The sequence below is a fragment of the Dromaius novaehollandiae genome, chromosome 4 (assembly GCF_036370855.1).
Source record: "Dromaius novaehollandiae isolate bDroNov1 chromosome 4, bDroNov1.hap1, whole genome shotgun sequence".
Classification (NCBI taxonomy): domain Eukaryota; kingdom Metazoa; phylum Chordata; class Aves; order Casuariiformes; family Dromaiidae; genus Dromaius; species Dromaius novaehollandiae.
The window spans coordinates 70,812,593-70,837,113 of NC_088101.1; the positions used below are offsets into that span (position 1 = coordinate 70,812,593).

Consider the following 24,521-nt stretch of genomic DNA (forward strand, 5'->3'; position numbering starts at 1 on the left):
ACTAAAACATCAGAGGAATAACAAAAATCTGTTGTCATATACACAAAGCCAGGTAGCCTAGAAAGCATAATCAGCTTGCTCTATTTCTTCATTTTTCTAGAGTAATTGCTTTTTACTGAGATTTTATCCATTAGCTAGTGCACACATGCTCAGAAAAATCTGTTGTGATGCATACCCTGTATAAAATTCAAATACTTATGAGCTGTGAAAGAGATTGTTTATTTTCACCACAGCTTTGTGGTTACTTTTCAGCAACAGCTCATTAAATTTAGCAAATTTTAAGAATTTCTTTAAAATTAGGAAAAATGCTTAAAAGTATCTGAAAATTACAACATAGGCAGCAGCATTTAACACTAATAATCTGCACTAGGTAACAGTGAAGTATTGAAATAAAGTTTACAGGGCTTCATTTGCTCCTAAGGCTCAACAGCTTGTGGTTTCCTGCTCTTCCTAAATAGCAAACTCATAGTGCAATAAATCCAGACATTGATTGTACAATTTCAAATCTTACCTGAAACAACTGGTGGAACAGCTCACCAATGAATAGTTTAATAGCTCACACTACAACCAAGTACCAGCAAATCTAATTAATCTTACCCAGCCTCTTCCTGAGGGGGAAGATAATTGAAGGCATTTGAAATAAGATTGGATGGAAGAAAGAAAATCAGTTTTCTTAGAGAACAAATGTTTTATGGACTCTTAGATTAATTATGAATGAATAAATTTATAGCCGCCATACTGGATCCACATTTCTACATTAAAGAAGCATGGACACTTAATAAATGAAGTGTTTATGAAACGTTAGCCCATTTCACATAAAACGTGAAATGATTTGTATGAATACTACAGTACACTCTGCCCACTGAAGAAAGAAAAGAATATGCATAATTTTTAATTGGGAGCATCTATCAAAACAAAGCATTTTTCCTCCAGATCTGATTTATAATCATTTCAGGAAGCTTCACTCTACATTTCATGGCTTAACTGAGCAATATCTCAGTTAAGATTCCTCAGCAGTCTCCATTTTAATGGTGTTGCTCATAAATATGAATTCTGTTAACCCCTTAGGTTAAGATTCAAACTTTTCTGGATGAATATCCAACCGAGACAAAAAAAAAAATCACCTTTCTTCATTCTGGTAAAAGCCTGACCTCACAAAACACTCACTGTTTTTTGCCTGGTTAAATGTTCTATAATTGTCTCATTTAGCAGCTCTACCACTGCTTTAGAACAGAAATTTTTGTGAGGCATGCCTGTCTGAACAAGGAGACAAAAGGGAGTGAACTGTCTCTTTCAAGAGCACTTTGGGACAGCAGCCCAATTTCTGTGAATTTTCACAAGTACAACAACAAAAAAGTACCATTTTCCAAAAACTCGGAAACTTTCTGCAAGTTCTTTGCCAAAGACACCACAATCTACATACTGATAGATGGACAAAGGATAGCTGTATATTACAGAACAATTATTCTAGTATCTTAAATGGCAAAGAATTATATGCTATAGATCTACAAGTCCATCTTGCTCATAATTCACGAGAATAGAGTTTTCAAAATAATTTTCACATTATAACTTTGTTCTTTTCAGTTTTTTTTTTAAAGTAGTAAATCCTCTCAAGCATCTCTTAAAAAAAAGTAAGGTTGAAAAGTTGAGTGTTCAAATGTTAGCAACTGTCAGAACTAAAGCTGCCTACGCTTGTATTTCTGCATTCTAAAAGCACTGCAGCTCCCATTCATTATCAAATTACCAATTATCAGTTGAATTACAGTAATCGTGTGAATGTTCTTTATTTAACAGAATTGTAAACTATATGAACTTACCTTGCATTTACCTCACTGAAATTTAATCACTGAATAACTCTACCTATGCTATACTCCAGCAACATCCACATGCTATTACCATGTAACTAGAGCAAAGGGTAAAAACTTTAACCAGACTAGAGTGAAGGGTAAAATGTTCTTACATCCAGCACCTTTAAAATACATGCCTTTATAATACAATACCTTTATACCTTTATATAATACAATACCTTTAAAATACACACGAACAATTCTTAATCGTTCTCATTCAGTGCATTCTTAACTGCACAGTCTCCTGCTTTACTTCTGACTTTTCCAGAAGTTTCAGTATTTGTCTCTAATTCTGATATTCCTTAAAAAAAATTTGGCTTTGGAAGAAACCTAAATAGTTGAAGTAAAATATTCTCTATTTTTAATCCATTTTTGTGGTATTTAAGGAGTTTGCATTTAAATGCAATGTACCTTAACAAATAATCTGCATATATAGCAGGTTCTGGCAACATCTGTTCTAGTAAATCTTCACCTTCTTCACCTTTTGATTTTAGGTATTCACAAAGAGATCTCCAATATAACGCATTCTCAGCTGTTAAGTCTTCCAATGGAATCAGTTTCCTTAACCAAAAAAAAAATATATATATATATATATATATAAATAAATAGATAAATAAAATAGTGACAAAGTCAAACACACAGAAATAGATTATTTGCTAAGACAAAAAAAAACTGTTAAAAATATCCTCCACAGAAGTACTTCAAGACTGAAAAAATAACTTCCTCTTCATAAAGGAGCTCCTTGAGCCTCTCACTACATTGCGCTTTCCTATATTGTAAATTGAGGCTGTCTATTACCAGTTTGCAGAAAGATTCTGTTCAGACCTCCAGATCTCCTAGAGCAACCACCTATAACCAAGTACTTCAGCTCTATAAAACATTATCATAATTCCATTAAAATGCAGAAATGCAACAGCTTCTATTTATGAGTTCTGTCTCATCACCGTCAGTGGAACTTCAGCATTTATCACTTCCTTGAGTATTGTCTTACTTGCACACTATCAATAACGACATTGTTTTTCTTCTAAGTTATTCACAAAAAAAAAATCCAAAAGAGAACAGCAACTTGTAGATGAAAATTGATCTTTAGATGGTTTCCCATTAATCTGATGAGTCCTTATTTAAAAGCCCATTTAATAAATATAAATCATAGACTTCAAAATCTAAGCATTTATCATACAAATATTGCACCACTCAAGCTGTAGTCAAAAACATCATAAAATAACAAGCCAAATCTTTTCCATAAATCAAAGAACTTAATTACAAGCTGAATAATTTCAGTCACTTCTGAAAATGTCATTAGCCTGACAGATCTATTTCTTCAAAAAATTACTTTCAATTCTCAGTTAACCCAATCCCTTATAATAAAATCCTTGTTTTGGGCAGGATCAAAGTCAGACTCAAATCCATAACTATAAAAATTCTTCCTTTGACCCTCTTAAAATATTGGCACATTTCCAGAGGCTGTAAGAAAGTTTTCTCCATTATCGTTGCTTTTTAAAAATTCAGACAGGCCCTCATCTGTGGCTTTTGAGTGCAATGCATCTGCTAATTTAAAAACATCCATCATAAGCCACTATTGGAATGTAAGTCACATCACATTAAGTCATATCATAACATTACACATTCCTTTCTCCAAAACAAAAAATAAATTTTTATTGATCATTTTATCAGTCACAATTTTTCATTTAAATTTATCATTTATTATCCGAGATTAGACTGCTGCCACTGTTAATAATCATTTCACTCTTGTTTCTTCAGTTACCTCAACATTGTTTCTTTTTGCAACTTTTTGCTTCCCATAGCAATTTCCTATATTTTCCTATTTCTTGTGTGTTTTCATTGTCTTCTGCTTCTTTCCCTCTTCATTTTTGCTCTATGTATCTTAATATTGATCACACCATCTCCTCAGCTTAGGAACTCACCTGGTCAAATTCCACCAAATATTAACACAGGGAAAGAAGCCTCAAAGATACTCAGTTCCTTCAAGCTCTGTTAACACAGGTCAGATACGCCCACAGGAGACTGAAACACAAGTTCAGTAACTCTATTCTGATTGATCTACCAATTCTCCAAACAGTACAAGCATAACTGAACAAGCCCTAAGTTGGGCTGCCCAGCAAAAACACAGAGAGGAGCCAAACAGGACTATGAAACGTGTGAAAGAGACCAGAAGCATTACTAAAAGATGGAGGAGGAAGAGCAGGAAAAGAGCTTTTCAGTATCAAAAATTAAGAGTAGAGAAAAATCATGGTTTTGCAGGGGCAAGCCAGAGCACTGCCTTTATTGCAAACTGTAGAGACAGCACAAGGAACTAAAAGAAATTACACTGTGTTACTTCTGCTTCTCATAGAGACGCTTGTTTAGTTGATGAATTTACTCCCCTTCTTGAACTCTAAGATTGTGATTTTTGGGATGTCTTTGTAAACAAAAAGTCAAACACATTTTACATTCTTTTCTTCTTGCTTGATTTGGCACAGTGATTTTCAACTGCTGAACATAGAGCTTAAAAAAAATCCAGAACACAAAGACACAAACACCAGGGAGACATCATGCCTTATGCCACAACATCTGTCTTCTAATCACAATAGTTACCCTATAGTTATCCATTTGGATAAAGCTTCTAATTTAATAGTCTTATGATACAAAATATTCATCTTTTACACATGAAAACTGATCTGCATACCTGCTATCAAGGTTTTTACAGTTCTGAACGAAGTCACTAAGTGGAGATAACGAAAACACTGCATTTAGTACTGGGATGGCCACTTCAATGCAGTTTTCCACATCCAGTCGATGAAGGAGTTCTAAAACATCCCCCTCAGTCAACTGTAACCAGGCTTGAAGCAGTTTCTTCTTCATTACCTCCTTAACAGCATCTAATAATACAGCAGTTTAAACAGTTCAAAAATGTTAAAAAGGACAAAAAATACTAAGTTTTCAACATACAAAACAAATGATTTGTATGTCATTTTTGGAATGAAATTATATAGTAGATTTTATGTTATCTTTAAAAAAAAGAAAGAAGTTAAACAAGAACAATCCATGGAGCATTACTTTAAAAGTAAATAGTTGCTTATATTACAGTAACTGTAAGTAAATGTAGGACTTCCTAATGTTTGTGCTTGCATGGAATTTATTTGTGGTGTACACATACCTTTTGCATGTGCAACTGGAATCTTTTGAAGAGTAAACAGCTAACAATCTGTACTGTAAAGTGTCTTCCGATCACCCAAAAGGGGTCACTTAAAAAGCAAGATTGACCCACGCATCTTTTAATTCCCTCCCTCACTCAGAATCCCAAAGACAAAACCTCAAAAGGAGTAAGAGCAAAGCAAAGAAATTAGCCCGACCAAACATCTTGGGACCAAAAAAAAAAAGAAAAAAAATCTCAACATAAGAAAATGGCTTTTTTTCTTTTAATACTTCTCCATGCAGACTTACTTAAATGGCTAATCAGCTAACTGTTTTCAAATAAGCGCACCCAGATTTCTAGCTACAGAAAACTAAACAAACTGTTCATTCCTGAACTTGTTCCATTTACCAAATCTACAATTACAGCTGTTCAGTACAGGCACTGGCTGAACACTGGCCTATGCATTTTTTGAGGCAACACCATTTTTTCCCACTGGGACTAGAAAAAGCCCTCCATCAAAAACCATTATAACTACAAACATCACCTTGACCCAGGAAACCCCTGAGCCACAAACTCTTGTTGAGCAAGGAAGTATTCTAGGGAAGCATTGCTATATACTTGTTCTGTTTTAGGCATTTAGGCTTTGGCCATTTCTGGAGGCAGGGTACTAGTATACAGACTTGTAGTCTGATCTGCTGCACAGAATTCTTATGTTTAACTCAATTATCTAAATAGATTGAGAAATTTCATCATGGTATTTTACACTCCCTCCTCCCCCTTGCCACAATGAAAAAATATTTTCTGGATAACTGGAGCAAGACTTCAAGGGGAAAAGTATTTCTGGAGACATCTAGAATATATATATCATGAATACACAGAGAGATTTAAGCAAGGAAACAAAGACTAATAGTTTGGCATAAGAAAAACAGGATACACATTGGGGAACAATTTAAGTAGGGTCTCAGGACTTTGTAGGAAACAGTATCAAAGATAAAGGTAAACAGTAAAGTCTGCACACAGTGGCAACATTCATCTTTCCTGTTATAAATAACTCAGGACTATACCTTTCAGAATTCAAAAAGAGCTGTAATAAAAAGGCCTTGAAAAGAGCTAAATTAAGGTCCTCAGAACGAGAAAACCTCTTGAAGAAGAGGAAAGGCATGAACTAGTGGTAGAATGAAAGAGAATGAGACTGAGAACTGCCAGCTGACACTACCATTAGATGTACGGTAGAAATGTAGAACTAGGCAGAATCTGAACTGGTCTTCTAGGTGAAGATTAATCATAAAGCCTTGCTCTGAAGCCGACATGGAAAACATTCTGAATTTTTACCTAGTAATCTTGAATGAGCAGGTTTCTCTTCTGTTCGTGTTCAAGTGCTTATACACACAGGTTAGATTTCTCACGATTCACAACCAGTATATTTTTAAGCAAGGAAAATACTCAGTCAAATCCAACAGGGCTTAATATAGCCCTTCCAAAGTTTACAAATAATACAGTAACGCTAAGTAAAACTAGCGGCTTTTATTGTGAAATTCATGTTTGCTACCACTGCAAAAATAAGTCATGGTCTACTTAGGCAGGAATAAATTGACTCTCTCAGATGCATGTGACTTTTTTGACAACAGACATAATTATGTGTACGTTCTGAATGGCAGAATATTTTTTATATAAAAATGATAGTACGGAAGACTTCAAAAACAGAATAAAGCTGCTTCATGATGAAATGAATGAGGACCAACCAAAAATTTCTAAGATAAAAAAAATTCAAGCTAGTTAAATGAAAACCAAATCACCTGAGAAGATTTCTCTCAGAATGTACATGGGAAACATTTTCAAATAATTTTCAAAATTATATTAGTGTTAGATTTCAATTCTTCAAAATAGTTACCATTACAAAAAAAATTGACATGAAGCATCTTTGCTTCGAAATACACAGGATTATGTAATACACTTTTCCACTTTTGTGTTAAATAACCTGTTATCACAGGTTCTCCATACATCATCCCCACAATGTTAAAAAGTTTTATTTCTTAAACATTTTCTTTATTTAAAAAGATGATCTCTTACCTGATCTGTCATTAAGTCCTTGTTGTAACAACTTTACTCTCTGTGCTATTGACAGAGCTCTCATGTGAACTTTTTCTGCCAAAACCTTAAAAAAATTAAAGACAGTAAAATACATTTCTAAAAATTAGAACAATTGATTTTGCAAACTATTTGTGGCTCTAAATTCTCAGTGTTATCCATACACAGAAACTGTAAGTCAATACAAGCCTGTAATACCTCTACCCTCAGTACTGTACCAGTAAGTTAACATGCAGATTCTTGTGCATGAAAAAAAATGTAAAATAAAATAAAGCTAGAAAATTGTCTAGAAATTTGGCTGCTCAGTTTGTTTCCATATCCTGCTGTTGCATGCAATTTTTTCTCCTTAAAAGTTCCAAGAGCCCTGAATACCAGCAATGAAACCAATGATGTACATTGATTAAAAGACCATGAACACAGAGATTCAGTTCAAAAACAGAAGTTAATCTAAATTAAGCAAGAACAGAAGATGGTTCTGTGCATACAAAAGACTAAACATATTGTTTGATGAGTTGATCTTATCCTTCAATTTCTAAGCTGCTAGCACAAGAAATATACTTGGTACCATTCCTTCTTGCATAGCTTTAAATATAAACATAAGTAATGCTGATACTTCACAGAACTGGAATAAAAAAGTTGCACGATATTTTACACTAGTACTACTGTGATCCTAGTTATTCATAATTCTCTGTTAGACAATAACAGAGCAGAAAAACTGTTTCACAAACATCACCTAGTGTGTAGATAGAAATTAACAGATTGCATAAATTACCTTTCCTTTTACTTTCTGATCCTGATGACCTAAATTTTATCACATAAATACTTTCTCTCAAGAGAGCTCTACTGTAGAGTTCAGGGGTTTTAACTTGAAAACTGGCATTAAATGACTCTCGTGAAAATAGAAAAAGAATCTGGTAAGGGAAAATAAGTTGTTTTAACCAATCTTGTCATTTAACCAAAAAAAATTATAAAAGCATGAGGGTTTTTTTTTCCTAAATCAGTTTTTGAAATTAAGTGATATAATTTACCTCATATGCCAGCTTCCTGACAGCCTCCTTTACATCCATAGTGCGACCTACAATTTTGGGCAAAGTCCTTGCTGATGGAGCAATACATGACAGTACTGCACGCCTCACTTCAGAATTTGAATCATTTTCAAGCAATGTGTTGTAAACTGAAATTTAAAATCATAATAGTGTTTTTTAAGCGCTTGAAACAGTCACACTATAGAAAAACAGAAAATACTCAAAAAAAAATCAGATGTTACTAAAATCTCTACTTGTACGATGCTCATCCAAACTTAGGGAACAATTTAGGGTCACAGCCCCAAGAGTTTATGGCAATTACATACCAACCTTTGATCTCAAAAGAAATTCAACTGCAGAAATAAGATTTGCAGTTGTAAGTAGGATCTTCAGTTCATAAATCTGAAAATTGCTGCTCTAAATCCTACCTATAAACAACCACTTTGTCATTTACTGAACAAAAAAAGCGTCTAAAAGTTGGCTCCTTACGACTTCTCTATTCACTGGCAATATATATCCTCAATACCTTTGAGGGGGATCCTCAAATTTTCCTATAAATGGAAAATTGCCATCTCCATTAAGCCTATGCAAATATATTTTTCAAAAGTAGTACAGCTATTAATCCATGTTGTTACACTCTTGCCCCTTCTTGAAAAGTAAAAGCAACAACAAAAAGACAATTTAATCAAGGAATACTTGACTTATCCTTCTTTCTTTGTGACTATCTTAATTCACTGTGACATTTATATGCTCCTAGATAAGCAAATAATCAACAAACATTTAGAAAATACTATTTCAAGTAACGTACCCTAGCAAAAAAACCAACCAATTTATTCTTTTCACAATAGAAAGCATGTAAAATTAAGTCAGCACACAGTTTATGTAAGAACAGCAGTGCTGGTTCAAACCTACAGTTCATCTACCATAGTACTGTTTCCTGAAAATGGGAGTAGAGGTTTAATCAACAATCTTATCGCCCATAACTAAACCCATAAATGGCACAGAAACCTGGATTTCAGAGGTATTTTCCTTTAAAGGGGCTTATCCATGAGCCACACAAGATTTGCAAAGAAACAGAAAGGAGCCAAAATAAAAGCATAGGCCAACAATGACAATAACGAGTTCACGTCTGACAGAACAGACAGACATCACTGGAGACACAAAACCAGTTTTTCCATTGTCATCTGTACCCCTCCAGGCATTTTTATAAAAATTCAATCCAACTAATAATATGAAAGGGGGCCTTAGAGAGTAAGGCCAAGCGTGTATCATATCTCCATTCGACCCCACCAATATTTTCACCATCCTTCAGCTGCATTCAGTTCAAGGAATGCCCTGAGCGCAGTATGATTTGCCCATTAATGCAGTCCCCAAAATATCTCTCTTCCAAGCAGTTCCATCCTTTCCACTTGAACATGTGCAATGTTTGCATCTATAACATCCTCTGTCAAGAAGCTCTGCAAGTTGATTACCTATTGCAGGACAAATCTCCTCTAAGATTTCGTTACTCAATGCTTTAGAAACAATTTAAGTCAACAAATCTTGTTCTAAACAAAAGCAAAAAAAAAAAGCAATACTACTTACTATTAACAACAGGACAGTTTTCATCCTTAGGATCTTGAAGTCTCGACAGGGCCAGGACAGCTTGAATTCTCACATTTGAAAATTTATCTTTAAGTCTAATCAGCATAGCTTCATTAATTTTATCAAATAACTCATCATCAATCTGGGCATTCTCTGGCATATTTCCCAAAAGCTTGTTGACAAGCTGGCATGCTCGAAATCTAACTGCGTGGCTGTTTGCATTGTGAGACTTGGGGGGGGGGGGGGAGGAAAGGAAAAGTATTCTTACAATCATATTCTTCTCATTTCCAATATAAAGTCATCAATATGTACATACAAGTGGCTAACATTCCGTACAGTATATGAAACATGTCCTTCTGTATTTCAAAAGCTTTCCCTATTTCCAAGTTTATTTTTTGATATGATTAAAAAGTCACAGACCAGAAAAATTATAGCCCATCAGTTACATCACTGACTTTCACAAAAAAAAAAAAAAGCATGCTCACCACTCAATGCAGACTGCACAGCATTAGCTAACTTACACCTCTGCCTCCATAAACATTCAAAAAGTGTTAGCAATAATGACTACTGCTATTGGCCTAAACAAATATTTTTCCACGTTGAAATACTAGTCTAAAAAAATGTCATTTAACTTGTGTTTTTGTGCTATTGGAATTTCAATCTTCTTTATGTGTATAATGTATGCAATAAACAGAAAATGAGTAATACATATACCAACCATACTTGTATGAAAGATCTTCCAGTAATTTTACTTCTCAAAAAAACAGTATCAATTCATCTCCATAGCACTTCCACAGTTTTGCAGTTATAAATGCGACTACAGTAAAGGCTTTAATGACACACTTGTGACAGCCAAATAAGAAAATTCCTGTTTTTTCATAAGCCTAACTTTAAAATAATTTTGAAGGTTCTGGTTTCCAAATATCAGTATAAGCATCAGCAAGTTTTCCCACTGTGTGAAGTCTTCATTTATCACATTAAAGACGTTATAATAACTATTACTATACCTCAAGCAGAAAGTTGAACACATAATTCAGAAGCAAATTATCTTCTCCTTCCTCGGTACTAACCCCCTCTTCCATGTCATAAAATGAAGTAACAAATTTAGCCACAAAGTTGATCACTTGCTCCACTGCTGGTTCCCGCTTGTAGATTATCATAGCATACTTAAGGAAATGAACGAATTTTTCATGGAAATCTTTCTTATCTTCCAACTGAAAAAGCATCAGATCACAACAAACGATAACTACCAAGCTCACCTTTCCAAAGCAGTACAACAGGAAACTAGAATAAGTAGTTTTATAATTGACAGCTACCGCTTAAGTTTTTAGAGCGCTAAACCCGGCACCCCCACCGCTGGGCACTCTCCCCTGAGCATTTCGCTCTAACTGCCCCCGCCGGCGTGCATCGGGAAGGCTGGGCTCCGCGCCGGAGCTCACGTCTACGTGCGGACCCCTTCGCACCACAGCCGACGCCCCCAGCCCTCTAGCATCACACCTGCTCCTCCGGCATCCAAATGGCTTCCAGCTGTATCACTGCTGCCTGCCGCGGGTAGCTCTCATACGGTGCATAACAGCCAGGTTTTTGTTTGGTTGTTTTTTAAAGTTGCAGGGCTCTCCTGAGGCCTACCGGCTGCAGTGCTCGCTCGAGGGGAGACAAGGCCGCAGAGCCCCCCCGCCCTCCGAGGGGAGGCGCCGCCGCCGCCGGGCCCTCGCCACCCGCCCTCCGCCCGCGGCGCTGGCCCCCCGCGCCGGCACGCCCTGAGGCGGGCTCACCTGGCTGTAGGCGCTCCTCAAAGCCTCCACGAGCTTCGCGTGGCTCTGGTGGGGCTTCTGGGCCAGCTGAAAGGCTGCTTTGATCTGCAGGGGCTCCTTGTCCGCCCCCATGGCGGCCGCTCGGCAGCCCGGCCGCGGGGCAGAGCCGCTGTTCCCACACAAGCCCTACAGCGACCAGGCCACCCCTCGGAAAACCGCGGGGAGGGCACCCACCGCAAGCGGGGCGAGCCTCCCGCCCGACGGCCGCGCCTCCTGCCCGAGCCGCGGGGCCGCCGCCGGAGAAGGACGCCGCCGCCGCGCGGGACCAGCAACGGCCACGGCTCCCGCGCCCCCAGCTTCAAACCAGGCGCGAGCGCCGCTCCCAGTCTCGCGAGAACAGCGGGGGGCACCCGCGCGCTCGAGGCGCTTGGCGGGAGGGAAGGCGCTCAGGGCGGGGAAATGGCGGCGGGGAGCAGCGAATGGGTCGCGGAGCGGGCTGTCCTAAAAGCAGGCTCCGTTTTTTCCCTGCTTTGGCTGTGGAGTGCCCCAGGCGGGGGGCAGGAGCTCCGCGTTGCCGTGGGGGGAGCGCCCGGTGCTGGGCTGCCCCAGCGCACGGCAGGAAGGGCTGGGCTGGGCTGGGCTGAGCTGAGCTGAGCTGCCCGTCCGTGTGGGGCTCGGTCTGTTCCCTGCCGCTCAGGAAAAGCTGCGCTTAACCGACTAGTGTTGACCTAGGCGGTGGGGTGGACACGGCTGCTGCGAGCCAAGAAAAAAATGCAGTTTTAGTGGTTGAATGGGTGAAGATGCAAAATAGTTGAATAAGTCTGCCAAGTTGGTGCTGCCCTCAGCTACTCTCATGAAGTCCTCCCCAAACGTGATCATGGGGGGGGGGGGGAAAGGAAGTTGAATTTTGTAAGCTGGAGCCTTACACCAAAGTAATATGGGTAGCAAGCAAATGGAGCCCAGCCTCTGCCCAAAAATAGTAAAAGCTGTTTGGAGGGTGATCATTTTTTGAAAGTCACCAAAAGTACACAACTACTGTATCTAGAGCAATATTTTTGCCTATTTAAAGTTAGCAAGTAAGAGAATTAAGTAACAAAGGGAATTAACTAAGTGATCAGTTACTTAGTTCCTTGGGTGAGCTAAGGAAGCTGAATGCAAGTTGCATGCTGTGTGTTTCTTACTGAAACATCTTTCTGCTTCATATCACCTATAAAGGGTGCTGAAAAGATGAAGGATAATATGGAAAACTGATGATTGTTGGGATGCACATTTCTGTTTTTTCCAGTTTCAAGTTTTTATTTGCATAAGTTTTCCCTTAAGTTTTCCCTTAAATTTTCAAGCATTTGTTGTGAACCTAATGTTTTCCCAGATATCCTTTAACTTGGGAACAGTAAGAAATTCTGTCTCTTGTTGAAAAGTGAGAAGTTAAATAAGCTCAAACTCTAGAAACTTGTTGATTACAGATTCTACACTGTGAGATGGAGACTTGGTATTTTATGCCAGCCATATACAGGCAGGAATGACTGCATCAAAACAAAGCAGTGGATGATTAGTTGAGTGGAAACATTCTGACCACAGTAATTACAGACAGAATTCAGAAATGTAGGCAAAAATATTTAACTGTGCATTCTAGGAACATAAGGTATTTAACACCTATATGTATTAGGGCTTTTTTTTTTTAAAGCGTCTAATTACCTCAGGCAAGAGTAATTATTTATGAAGGATAAATGACGTACTAGCAAATAAAAGTAGGTCAAATACACAGAACCCTTCCTGAAGAAGGGTCATTTTGGTCTTTCTAACCAAAAACATCTAACAAATAAAATAGATAAGCACTAGGGGTCAGTCTTGTTTCAGATCTGGACCAACCCACTATTTAAGTAGCAGATTTTTATCCACAAAATAATCAAGTGGTTTTCTGTTTACAGTTCTGTCAAGGATTATGGGGTGGATGATCTATATGTGGAGAATGGACAGTAGCAGCCGTATAGGAAAAGATAATTTTATTTTGTAGATTAAATTTAAAAATCGCTTGTTCATGTGGCAGGGAGGTTTTCTTTTACATATTGTACTACCACACATTTGTGTATGTTTAAAACAGATACCTACTTCTTAAAGATGAGTCATATGTTTTTTTTTTTATTAACTTGCCAAAACTATGGATTTGGGCTCATACCCTTCTGCTGCTCCAAGGGAACAGGGAGTCGTTTCTATATGCTCAGATACAGTAGTAGCATAGCATTGTATACGTTAAACAACTTTTTTTTCTAAATGAAGGGTGAAATCGATCTTGTGTTAGAGACTCACAAAAATACTATCATTAGCAGCAAATCCTTGTTTGTTTGGGTTTTTTTGCAAGATCCTATTTTCTAAGGAATTTACTGGGACCTACAAATAGCAATCCTTCTTAAAATTTGGAAATATGTTTTTTCAATAACATGTAACTATTTTTCTATTTAAGATTTTGTACAGGAAAATAAATTTCAGTCAGCTTTTTTCCACAACAGAAGTCTGTTTATGGAGACAAGGATGGAAACAGGAAGAAAAGAACAGGTAAAATTTTGTGATTCTCATGACTTTACGAACCCAGGACTTTTCTTTTAAGTGAAACTAATACTGCAAACTCAATTACTTTTGGCCTGCGTATGTTTGAAAGTCCAGTTGTTCCTGCCCACATCTCATATCTATAGATGAGGACTTTCCCTGGTGAATACCTTGCAGTCCCTGTGATGGATTTTATCCAGGTTTTCAGATTTATTTCTTCCAGTCTGTTTTAAATATTTCTGCTAGACTTTGCATTTCTAGGTAGAAATACAAGTCAGGTTTCTTCTGTAGCAACTTGAAGTCTAACCCTGTTAGACATGCTGGCTTTCAGGATAAATATGCCACAGGAATCCTGATTCCCAGTATCCTATTGATATTTCATGAGTAGGTTTATAACACACTGAAGCAGGGTCACAGATGTGGAGAAGGGCCTAAATGGTCAACGTAAAGTTTAACAGCCTCCTTGTGACACCAGATACTTATTTTGTTTAACTGATGGAGTGGTTTGCTCTCAGGGTTTTTGTGGGATGACTGTCAGGGCCCTGAGTGCACTAAAGTCCTTACTGGCCCTGACAAGTCTCACCTGGGGCTTCCACTCAAAGCCTCTGTGCCTGGGCCCTGGACCCCCATTTCAGGTCCAGCGGGGCCAGCCCTCAGTCCTGGCCTGAGCTAACTCAGAGTGCAGTGAGGGCCAGCAGCTCCCTGAAGGATGGGGAGCTGAGGGGGATATCGAGGCTGGCAGGCAGCAGGCCTTGCCTGCCAGGGCTCAGCTCTAGAGGGCCTGAGCGAGGTGAGCAGGACAGACCCAGCAACTGTGGCCAGCGGGCTTCACAACCGAGTTCTAACTGAGAAGAAAAGAAATGATGGAAATCAAAATCTTGGGTGCTGTTCCAGACTCTGGAGGGAAGTGTGCTCTAGTAACTCAAGATTTGCTCTTTGTCCTTAACAGTGACCTCATCAGCTAATGCTCTTTCGAGCTGTATCTCACCTTTCTTCTGACCCACTGTTCTAGATTCATTCGCTTTTCGTTTTGAGTCCAGTTGTGTCTGCAAACAAACAAATTACCACGGACTAAGCTAAACTCACGGCATGCTATTTACTCAGTGGTAATTTCAGATATAGGTCACTGAGTAAAAATCATTTTTAGAATGGAAAGTTGTTGCTATCCTATTTAATACATATTCCAGGGCTTCTGTAACTGATGCATCTGGTGGGCTTCTCTTACAGTTACCACATTAAAAATATAAGCTCACTAATGAGGCCATCATTATGCAATAGTAATCAGAAGTTCTGTTCATCACATTCCTCCAAAACTTGTGGCTTTAAAAGGCAGCTATAAAATTTTATGTACATTTTGGAAAAGTTAATATTTTCAGTCAGTGAGGAAATCAATAGCATTTTTGGTGGGCTTTGAATCGAACTCTCAAATTCTGTTTGCTTTACAAGGTGGGGGGAAATGAAAATTGTGAAACAGATATATAAACCCATCATCATAATTGCCCAAGATGTACCAGTGTCAGAACCACTTGCCATTTTTCTTACATTCAACTATAAACAGGTTTTATTGGAAACAGGATACTGAACTGGATGAACAGTATGGCTATTCTTATGAACCTTCTGATTGCTTCTTCTGTCTTTCCATTTCTTTCTATAGGAAAGAAATAACAGCCCTGAGTTCTGTATTCTGGGATTAAAGAAGCTACTCTGGCATGAAAATGAATTTAAATAGAGATTGATAATGCTAATAATGATTTATGATTTAAATTAGAATAGTATTTAGGAAGACATCTGCTGTTGCTGAGACACTACCTTGCAGAGTTTTAAATTCATTTTACTGATAAAGCCTTGTAATTTGAATTATTTCAAGACAGTTAATGACTTACGATGCTGTTCTGCCGTTTTTAAATACAAAGTCTGTTGGGCTGGAAGGCAGCAGTAGAGCCTAATCTGGGGGATCAATTTAACTTTGCCCTCAGATATATTGAAAAAATCCCACTGGCTTCAGTGATACTGTCTTTCAGATAAATAATGGAAGAATTGATCTCTGCATCAATTGTCTTTTTTGAAAGCTGTGTGAAATACATGTATTAACAAGGGAGCAAAAATACATTAAACATTTACAACAAAAATATTTTTTTTATATCTTGGAATGCACGGTGTGAGGATCTTTAGCTAATAGCTAATCTTATCTTGTATGTGGCACAAATATTTTTATGTGTAGATATAAATAATGCTGGATTGATGGACTTCCATTTCAGTTGAGACAGTGATATAAACTGAATGAGTTTGATCTAGGTGGGTCAGGACGTTACTTAGGTTATACTAATGTTTAAATCATGCAGGGTGTTTAGAATTTGATATATGTCTTATAAAAGCCTACCTAAAATTCGTTTCGGTCATTTAAGCAGAAAGTTGATTTGTTTGGTGGCAAGGATTTTATAATAATGATATCCTGGATTGAACCTTCTCCCATTTGCCAACCCTGATGATGTTGATTTAGAGGCTCTTTTAAAGACTTATTGACATCGACTGATCAACTATCAGAGAATGTTTCTTATCTCAGAGTCAGTCTTACGGACTTAAATGTATGACAACACAAAGTGTTATTACGTTAACCCAGCAATGACAAATTATTTTGGTAGTGTAGTATAATGGTAAGAACTAAAAAGTTATTTACTTCACATGCAGGTTTTGGTCCTAGTTGTTTCTTTTCTTTGATAGAGGGAGAAAGGCGTTATAAAAGCATTACAGAAGGGGAAAGTCATTTGATTTTCTGGAGTCTGTATCAAAACTCATCAAAAGTGGTATTGATTTCTTCATTGACTGAGATCAGTGAATATTCCCCCAAATATATTATTAGAAAAGAGACCTAAATCACAAATTTTGGAGGAATGTGATGAACAGAATATCTGTTTTTATTTTACAATGATGGCCTAATCCTCCATCCAAGTAAGAAAAAGAACATCCTGTCATATAATGATGTTCTTCATGCTATGATTTTCCAGATTCAAAGGTTGAGATGAGTGAAGTTCATAGAACAAAGGTCTCTGAACTGCAGTATGCATACCACAAGGCCCAGTTGGAAGGACTGCAAAGGATGTAAAGTTTTCAGAAGCTATATATCTGCACATTCAACAAACAGCAGGTAGTGAAAATGGGAGGCATATAGTCATTTATTCATATATAGCTTGCTTCTGCTAATAAAAAAGTAAATTACTTAATGTACCTAAGCAGTAAAGCTATAGATCCATAATAAAGTTGCTCATATAGTTAAAAAGCCAGTAGGACCAGGACCAGTTTCTCTGATAATTTTCTTAAAACTAATGCAGCAATGATAATTGAAACAGAAATTCATGTGCGTTTTCTGTTTAGGCTGTTTAATTTGTATTTTTAACTGTATCTTTGCACATACTGCTTCAAGAACAATTTTATAATCTACCTATGTGTTTGACATGGCTCTCACAAAATATACACTTAAATAGCACACAATTAAATTACCTTTGTGACATCTTTGCTTTGTCCTCTTTTCTAATCCATGAGTGATCCCTAGGTCAACTAGGAAAAAAAAAGTAGGTCAAGTTCTCATGGAAAAGCTCTGGCATTATCTGCTGAAATTCTGTCACTGAAACCAAGTATTTTCTTGAGTAGTGGAACTAACAAAACATTGAGTGTCTTATGAGTTTATGTTCTGTGGTTTCATTTTCTGGTGCAAGAACTCTGACTGAAGCCAAGTATTACTGACAGTTATTTCGTGTCATTTTTCATCTGTCTAGCAAAGAGTTGATTGCATACTGCAGCCTTTGCCAAGGGGAGTATATGCGTGGGAACTTCATCCTCCACTGCTACCCCACTTCACAATAGAAACTTGATTATCCTTAACTCTTCTTCCTCCCTCAATCAGGACTGCATAGGTCAGTTAGTTAAAAATGATTGGGAATACAAGCATTTACATGCAAAATTTTTTTAAGAGTACCTCAAAATAAAGTAGTATGCAGAATAGCTATAGCTATCTAATATTTGTCTGAACTTCAGGATAAGAATAATTTATCAGTGACAAATTATGCTCTGCTAGAACACCAGCACACACCAAAAGCCTCAAATCTTTCCTTTCCTCCCGCTGCCCCAAATATATGAACTGCTAGCTTGAAAAAATCTCAGTCATTTTCCCAGTGTATCTGAAGATCTGAGCTCCTCTTTTCTGTGTATCCAGGCTTCATCCAGCCATGTGTTCAGGTCCAGGAATGTCCTCTGCCATTCAGCAGAGGAAACATAAACATGACTTGTCTTACCTGTGTATTTGAGTGATAACATAGGTGACTTCTTATAAGTACTTTTGAAATGCTTTGCATTTTTCTTAATTTGATTTGTATTTTCACTCAATTTTCCTCATTTTATGAGGAAAAAGTGCTTGTATAACGGCACTATCCCTTTTTGTGTGTTCTCTTGATTGTCCTAATAAACTTATCCATTTTAACCAAATTTGACAGATAGTTAAGTTCCTACACTTTTCCCCCCCCGTCAAACTGGTGACCGGGTGGACAAGATACTATGACTACATTAACTGCATTAAACTTGTGTGAGTACACATCTTACCAGGTACCAAGTAATGGGCAATGGAGCGTATTCCCTAAGCACAGGAAAAGCTTCCTGGAGTGAAGCTTCATTCTGCCTTACAGCTTTGGTGTCCCTTTTTCTTCTCTACCCCCCGCCTGCAGGCATTTTTTTTTTTGGGGGGGGGGGGGGAGTTGTCAGATTTTTTTCTTCTCGGACTGTCTGTTTTTAACAGTGCCTTGTCTCTTTTTGTCCTCACGGAGCATTTCTCTTTTCACAGTTTCTTTTTGCCCTGCTCTTAGCTGACGGGACACTCCTGCCTTCCCACTTCCGATGGTCGTGAGGCGGCTCTCCTCCCCGCCGCAGCCAGCAAGGCTTCCGCGCTCCGGCCTGAGCAGCACGGCAGGGGCCGCGGGAGCGACGCTGCGCCGCGGCAGCCGCCGCCTCACCTACGCGGGCGCGGGCGGCCTGGGCCCCGCCCCGCTCCGCGGGTCCCTGGCGCCGGCTGCGGCCGCGCATCAAAGGGGGGCGGAGCAGCTCGCCGCTCCCCTTCCCCGCGCTCCCCCCCTCCCTCTTCTCCCCCTGTCTTCGCCCCTTCCCTGCTTCCCTTCTCCGTCCCGTTTCTTCTATTCTCGTTTAAACACGTCCGCTAACCCTTTTGCTCTTGCGTGACCCTTCACTGAATGGTTCTTCCTTTAAAATCATTTCATCTTAATAGCTTGGGTTTTTTTTTAACTTTTTATGTGTTTTTTTTTCTTTTGGTAGATTTAGAAGCCTTATCACTTGGAGCAGAGGGAAGGGCTGCAAATAAAGAAAAAAAAAAGGCCCAGCAGTCCAGACAGTATCCTTCCAGCACTTTTCCACCACGTTTTGTGCGTCTGAGGGAGACTCACCAGTCTGTCCCGCAGACAGGCAGAACCGCTTCATTCCGCCTTCAGCAGAGCGGCGAAAACTGAGCAAGCTTCTCCTCACCACTTCGTTGGCCCATGCAGACTTGGAGGTGATCTGCCAAAAAAGCAGAGTTGACAAGAAGCGCCAAAGCCGTCCTCTGAGGACGCGCCCGCCAAGTCCTTCGGCCGCCCACGCGCTTTAACCCGCAGCCGGCCCCGGGGGGGCTGCGCGGCCGCCGCAGCGGCTCCCGCGGGCAACTGGCGGCACCCAGCCCGCGGGCACCTTCTCCCTGCGGAAGCTCAGCCGTTTGAGGAGAAGGGGAGGGAAAACATCCCGTCGAGGGTGTTCGCGCACGCTGGTCGCTGCCTCCTCGCCCGGGTGCTCCGCTGAAGGACTGGGACGTCCGGCCGAGCGGGCGCGAGCAGCTGGGTTAAAACGTTTCAGGGCTCATGGCCTCCGGCGCGGGCAAGGCTCGGCAGCCCGGCGCCCGCAGCGGGGCGGGCGGCGGCAGCCCGGCAGCAGGATGCAGCCAGGAGGTTCACGTGAAAATGTGCAAGAAGATCGCGCAGCTCACCAAGGTAGGCGCCGGGCCGCGGGGCTCTCCCCGCCTTGCTGCCCGCTGCCCCCCCTGCGCGGCGGCAGAGGCGGCCCGGGCGGTCCCGCAAGGCGGCCGCACAAGCCCCCTTCCCCGCCGCCCTGCCGTGGCCCTCGCGGCTGCCGAGCGGCGCTCGCCACCAACAGCCCTAAGTAGCGCGCTGCGAGAGCGCAAAGAGCTCAAGCTCTGCAAAGACAGGAGTTCACGTTATCCGGCTCTTCGCCTAAATCGCGAAGGTTGTAATTCATTGGCGTTTTGTAGGTTTTTCGCGTAATATTGTTGCAAAGCTGGCGTGGTGCTGGCGTGTAACATTGCTCCGTTACCTTGTACTTACTTGTTACCGAGGGGCAGAAATAGAAGTGTATTAAGTTACCTCGGTAAGAGGCAGGAGCCGGAGAAGAGGCAGCGCTAAGTTGCGTAGTATGCTGTACTAAAACTTTTAACCAGTCCTGAGCAATACTGATAAATATTTTGAGCCTCTTCTACACCATGTTAAGAAGCAAGAGAAAATCTGTAGCAGGTGGCAGGGATCTGCTGTGCTGGTTTTATGCTGCGCCTTTGTCAGTGGGGTGGAAAAAGCTATTTCCTACCCCCGCTACTCCTGTAAAATACCGGCTTTTGCATGTTCTGTAAGCTTCCCTGAAACTGGTAAAGACACTTAATTTGTTTCATAATCTCTCCTCTCTTCACCAGAAATGAAAAAGCACCAACTGTAAGTATAGGATGAAGGTAAAACAATAGGAAATCATTAAAACGTTGAAGATAGCATGGCTTAGTGGTTGTAACTGCCATTATTCTCATCTAATGATGAGTGCATGTGATAACATATATCATGTGCAGGAATACTTATATGGGGACTACATATACTTACGTATGCAGGTGCTCAGATTGTATTTTTATATGTAATACTTGTACACAATCTAATACTTACTTTTTGCCCATGAATGCACATACCACATTTTAACATACATTTTGTTTAATAATTGTAAAGTGACCAAATTCATGTCAAATTTTTATTATTTCAAATACAATCATATTTTAGCAATGAGTTCTATAAAAATTCTTAGGGAGACGCACTGGTTATTTATTGGTACCATTCCTGCTGCCTCAGCCGCAGTGAAATGTGCTTGAAGGACAACAGCAAACTAGAATAAGATTTCCTGTGTTGTCCCCTTGTTTTCTATCTGGTCACTGTCTTTGTTCATCTTTACCCTCCAAGTTATTTCCACCTACTCGAATTATCTGTTTCACAGCATAGAAAATTTGCTGAATTAATGTGGGTTCATCCTTAAGTATCACTTTAAAAAAGTCCCCTTTTTATTAGAAAAGCAATAGCAATGCTTCTGGTTTTTGATAGCTGATTGTACTTCACAGTAACAGGAGCTGGAGAATCACCAGCTCGCTCTTGCTGATGGAGGACAACAGCAGCCTTACAGCATACTGGCAGGATCTGTGCAAAGAAGCTTGGGTTCAACTTCTCAGGTCTCAAGCTCAACTCACCGAACTCATTCTCTAGAGATTTCTGGGCCTTCCTTTCTATATAAAATGAAGATTATTTTTAAAGCCTCTCTATATAATTGAATTTTGAGGTTAAAATATCATTCTCTTCTGAAAACATTATATTAATTTATAAAGCTTCTCTTTGTGTTAGGGAAAAATATTTTGAGAGTTATTTTATCAATGAAAAGGGGAAAAATTCACTCTAGTGCAAAATATTCTGGTGAAATTTTATTAAGGCCTTCATCAAATTATATACTTTTTTTTTTCAGAATCTTATGCTAAATTTCTACTGTTAAAAGTTTGGAAGAATAATTTCTTTACTTTCATTAGAATTTATCCTCTGGATACTTCTAAGTCAGGATGATTTATGCCTGAAGCTCAAAAAAAAACTTCTGAAGAAAAATCATCCTGTTGTATAAAGTGATATACAAGAATCAGTTTTCTTTACCATAAAACCACGCTTATAGAGAACTCCGGGCAGGATTGGAATTTTAATCATAGGCTTTCCCTTTTAAATTCTGGGTAGGGTAGTGCTATACCAACAGCAAACATCCATACCAAAACTGAAACAGCAAAATCTGAGACCAGATTAGCTGAAGGAAAAAAATTCTCCAGTCAGCTTTTTTGTTATAGATCATTTTTGGCATAGGAACATTGAGGACTTCTTTTTGAATCGCTCTCTTTTCTTGGCTATATTGCAGTTGGGATAATTATAATAAATTTTCCCTTAACTTTAAGTCACTCGCAGTGCTAATCTCTCCTGACTAGTGTGTAATACTGCTCTCTGTTCTGTAGCTACAGCTTCCTGCTTCAGTGATGTCAGTTTTTCAGTGATGGGGAAATAATGTTTTGTGAATGATCTAATTACTCAGCAACTCTGTATTGTGCCAGAAGGAGAAATTAATACAAAATGTTTAAATTAGGGGTAGGATACAGAGACTGCTTTGCATCCTGTTTCTCTACTGTATGGTCAGTAGTGGCCTCCACCTCCTACTATCAAAGACAAAGGAGCAGTTTGCAAAGGCATCGACAGCAGAACTGGACTGATAAGGCAGTAGCATCTTTCCATGAAGTGCTGATTACATGAGAAGGCATGGGCTGGGATTCTCCATAGATAGTCAAGACACTGAGATCTTGAAAGTTATGCCAGTTCTACTGCCTTGCTATTTCTGTTTTTGAGGAGGTAGATTATAGTACAGTTTTCCTACCTTTAGTCATGTGCATTTGTTTTTCTGTTCTGCACCTTTTTGGCTGTAGTTGCATAAACTACTGCTTTCTGTAGCCCATTTATTGGTGGCTTTAGATGCCTGGCCCTTGTACTCTCAAAGATTGTTTTTTGTTTGTTTGTTTTGTTTTGTTTTTTACCATTGACGGTTCACCGAGCACATTCAGTCTGTGCATGTTTGGTGGGCCCAACACCGACATAGAAGTATCAAACCTACTCTGTCCAGACCTGCTAGTGCTGATCTGTCCTTGTGTTTGTTTTTGGGAGTCTTTGGGATGAAAGGTAGTAGCAGTTATCCAATAAATCAGAAGTGATGTAAAAGTACATCAATTTGAAAATGTGAAAATGAATAATTTGAATTGCTCTATAATGGATGTGTAAGTGCTTGACATACCAGAATCTTTAATGAGCAGAGCTCATCTGAGGAGAGATTTAGAATTAGTGGATGCATAGGACTCCAGTCTGGAAAAATAATTCATGTGTTGAATACAGCATATTTGTAGGTTCCTCATGCCTTCTCCCCCCCACCCGCCCAAAAAACCCTCAGGTAGCCCTTACATTTAGAGGCATAAGTGACCACAGGCCTTGTTTTACCACTGGAGATCCAGCTTCCTAAATCTGAAATACACAAATGAAATCATGGCAGAGTTTTACTGTTCATTGTACAATTTGTGTTTTTTTCATTAAAGCCTCATCTCACAGTGCTAAATGAATATGTGAGACAACCAGTTTTTGTTTGAAAAACATAAAAAAGATATATATATTTCTATATGTGTATATATATAAAAATAAAACCAAGGGGCTTTTTTGTCCCTGGATGTGAAGAGAAGATTGAAAACAGGAATTCTAGAGGCTAAAATGGAGATTAAAATAATTAATAATTATGGTTTTTTAATGCCTAAAGTTGGCAATATTGTGCACATAATAACTTTGTTTCATGGATGTTTGTATACTTAATCTCTTAAAAGACAGAACTAGGCAGATTAGTGGAGCTGGGAGCCAGATCATGGCTTTGGTTAAGATCCTACTATTGTCTCTTAGCAGCGTGCAAGAGACCAAAGTCTAAAGCTGATTTCTAGTTTCTGTTAATACATGCATACAGGCAGAGGTGGCACGTGACTTTAAGCTGCCTTGATTTGGTTGGATTGTCATCTTAAAATGAACATGAGAACCCAAGGTAAGATGACTGTGTTGATTAGTGTTAGAAATGAGAGCAGGATTCAAGGTAAAAGGACCTCAGGGTGAGACATAGCTAGAGAATCAGGTGCAAACTAGAAGGTATCAAGATGTGTCACAGGTTATAATAAAATAAGCCTTGAACATTCACTTGATCCTGACTTACTGAGACAGTCTTCCTTGACCTGTTGCTTGACTCTACAGGCTCTAGCTTTGCAAGTGCTGGCCAGTACAAAGAAGTCATAGTAGCCAGGATACCAAGAAAAGGCTGGACCTGAGCATGGAACTCTTCTAATGAGAACGGTCTTCATTGAAAACCTGAAATTTTAGCAAAGTTTGTCAGTCACAAACTACATAAAAAGTTTTAAAGACCTAGTAAGACTAGTGAGTTTGGGTGAGACCTGTCTAAGCCTTCAAGATTTTGACCTTAAAATCAGATAACATTGCATCTATTTCCAGCTGAACTACACTTTGAGTTTTCAGAAGAAAACCTGTAAGATTTATGAACTTACAGAAGTTGAATCAGAAAAGTTCAGCTTGCAAATGGAAATGTCCATCTGTAGCTGTGACTCACAGATACAAATAATACAGTTCAGATATTTTTC

The 24,521-nt window shown here is 39.2% G+C and overlaps 2 protein-coding genes across 9 annotated transcripts in view; one reads left to right on the forward strand and one right to left on the reverse strand.

Moving 5' to 3' along the window:
• Positions 1–11,860, reverse strand: part of NCAPG (non-SMC condensin I complex subunit G) — a 31,138-nt gene extending 19,278 nt beyond the window's left edge. Inside the window, exons 1-7 of one of the 3 annotated variants that reach the window (XM_026122022.2) lie at positions 11,456–11,860; positions 10,688–10,894; positions 9,681–9,909; positions 8,100–8,245; positions 7,054–7,138; positions 4,534–4,726; positions 2,259–2,408 (exon numbers count right to left, since the gene is read on the reverse strand). In XM_026122022.2, the coding sequence (XP_025977807.2) occupies positions 2,259–2,408; positions 4,534–4,726; positions 7,054–7,138; positions 8,100–8,245; positions 9,681–9,909; positions 10,688–10,894; positions 11,456–11,566 (1,121 nt within the window). In that variant the 5' untranslated portion in view covers positions 11,567–11,860. Of the gene's footprint in view, positions 1–2,258; positions 2,409–4,533; positions 4,727–7,053; positions 7,139–8,099; positions 8,246–9,680; positions 9,910–10,687; positions 10,895–11,177; positions 11,363–11,455 lie in introns of those variants that run through there. The other 2 variants (XM_026122023.2, XM_026122025.2) reach the window with 2 other exon arrangements.
• Positions 11,861–19,524: 7,664 nt separating this feature from the next.
• The window catches only part of FAM184B (family with sequence similarity 184 member B), a 52,081-nt gene continuing 47,084 nt past the window's right edge, over positions 19,525–24,521 (forward strand). For all 6 annotated transcript variants that reach the window (XM_064511383.1, XM_064511385.1, XM_064511386.1 and 3 more), the window contains exon 1: positions 19,525–19,998. In XM_064511383.1, coding sequence (XP_064367453.1) covers positions 19,870–19,998 — 129 coding nt within the window. In that variant the 5' untranslated portion in view covers positions 19,525–19,869. The remainder of the gene's footprint in view (positions 19,999–24,521) is intronic.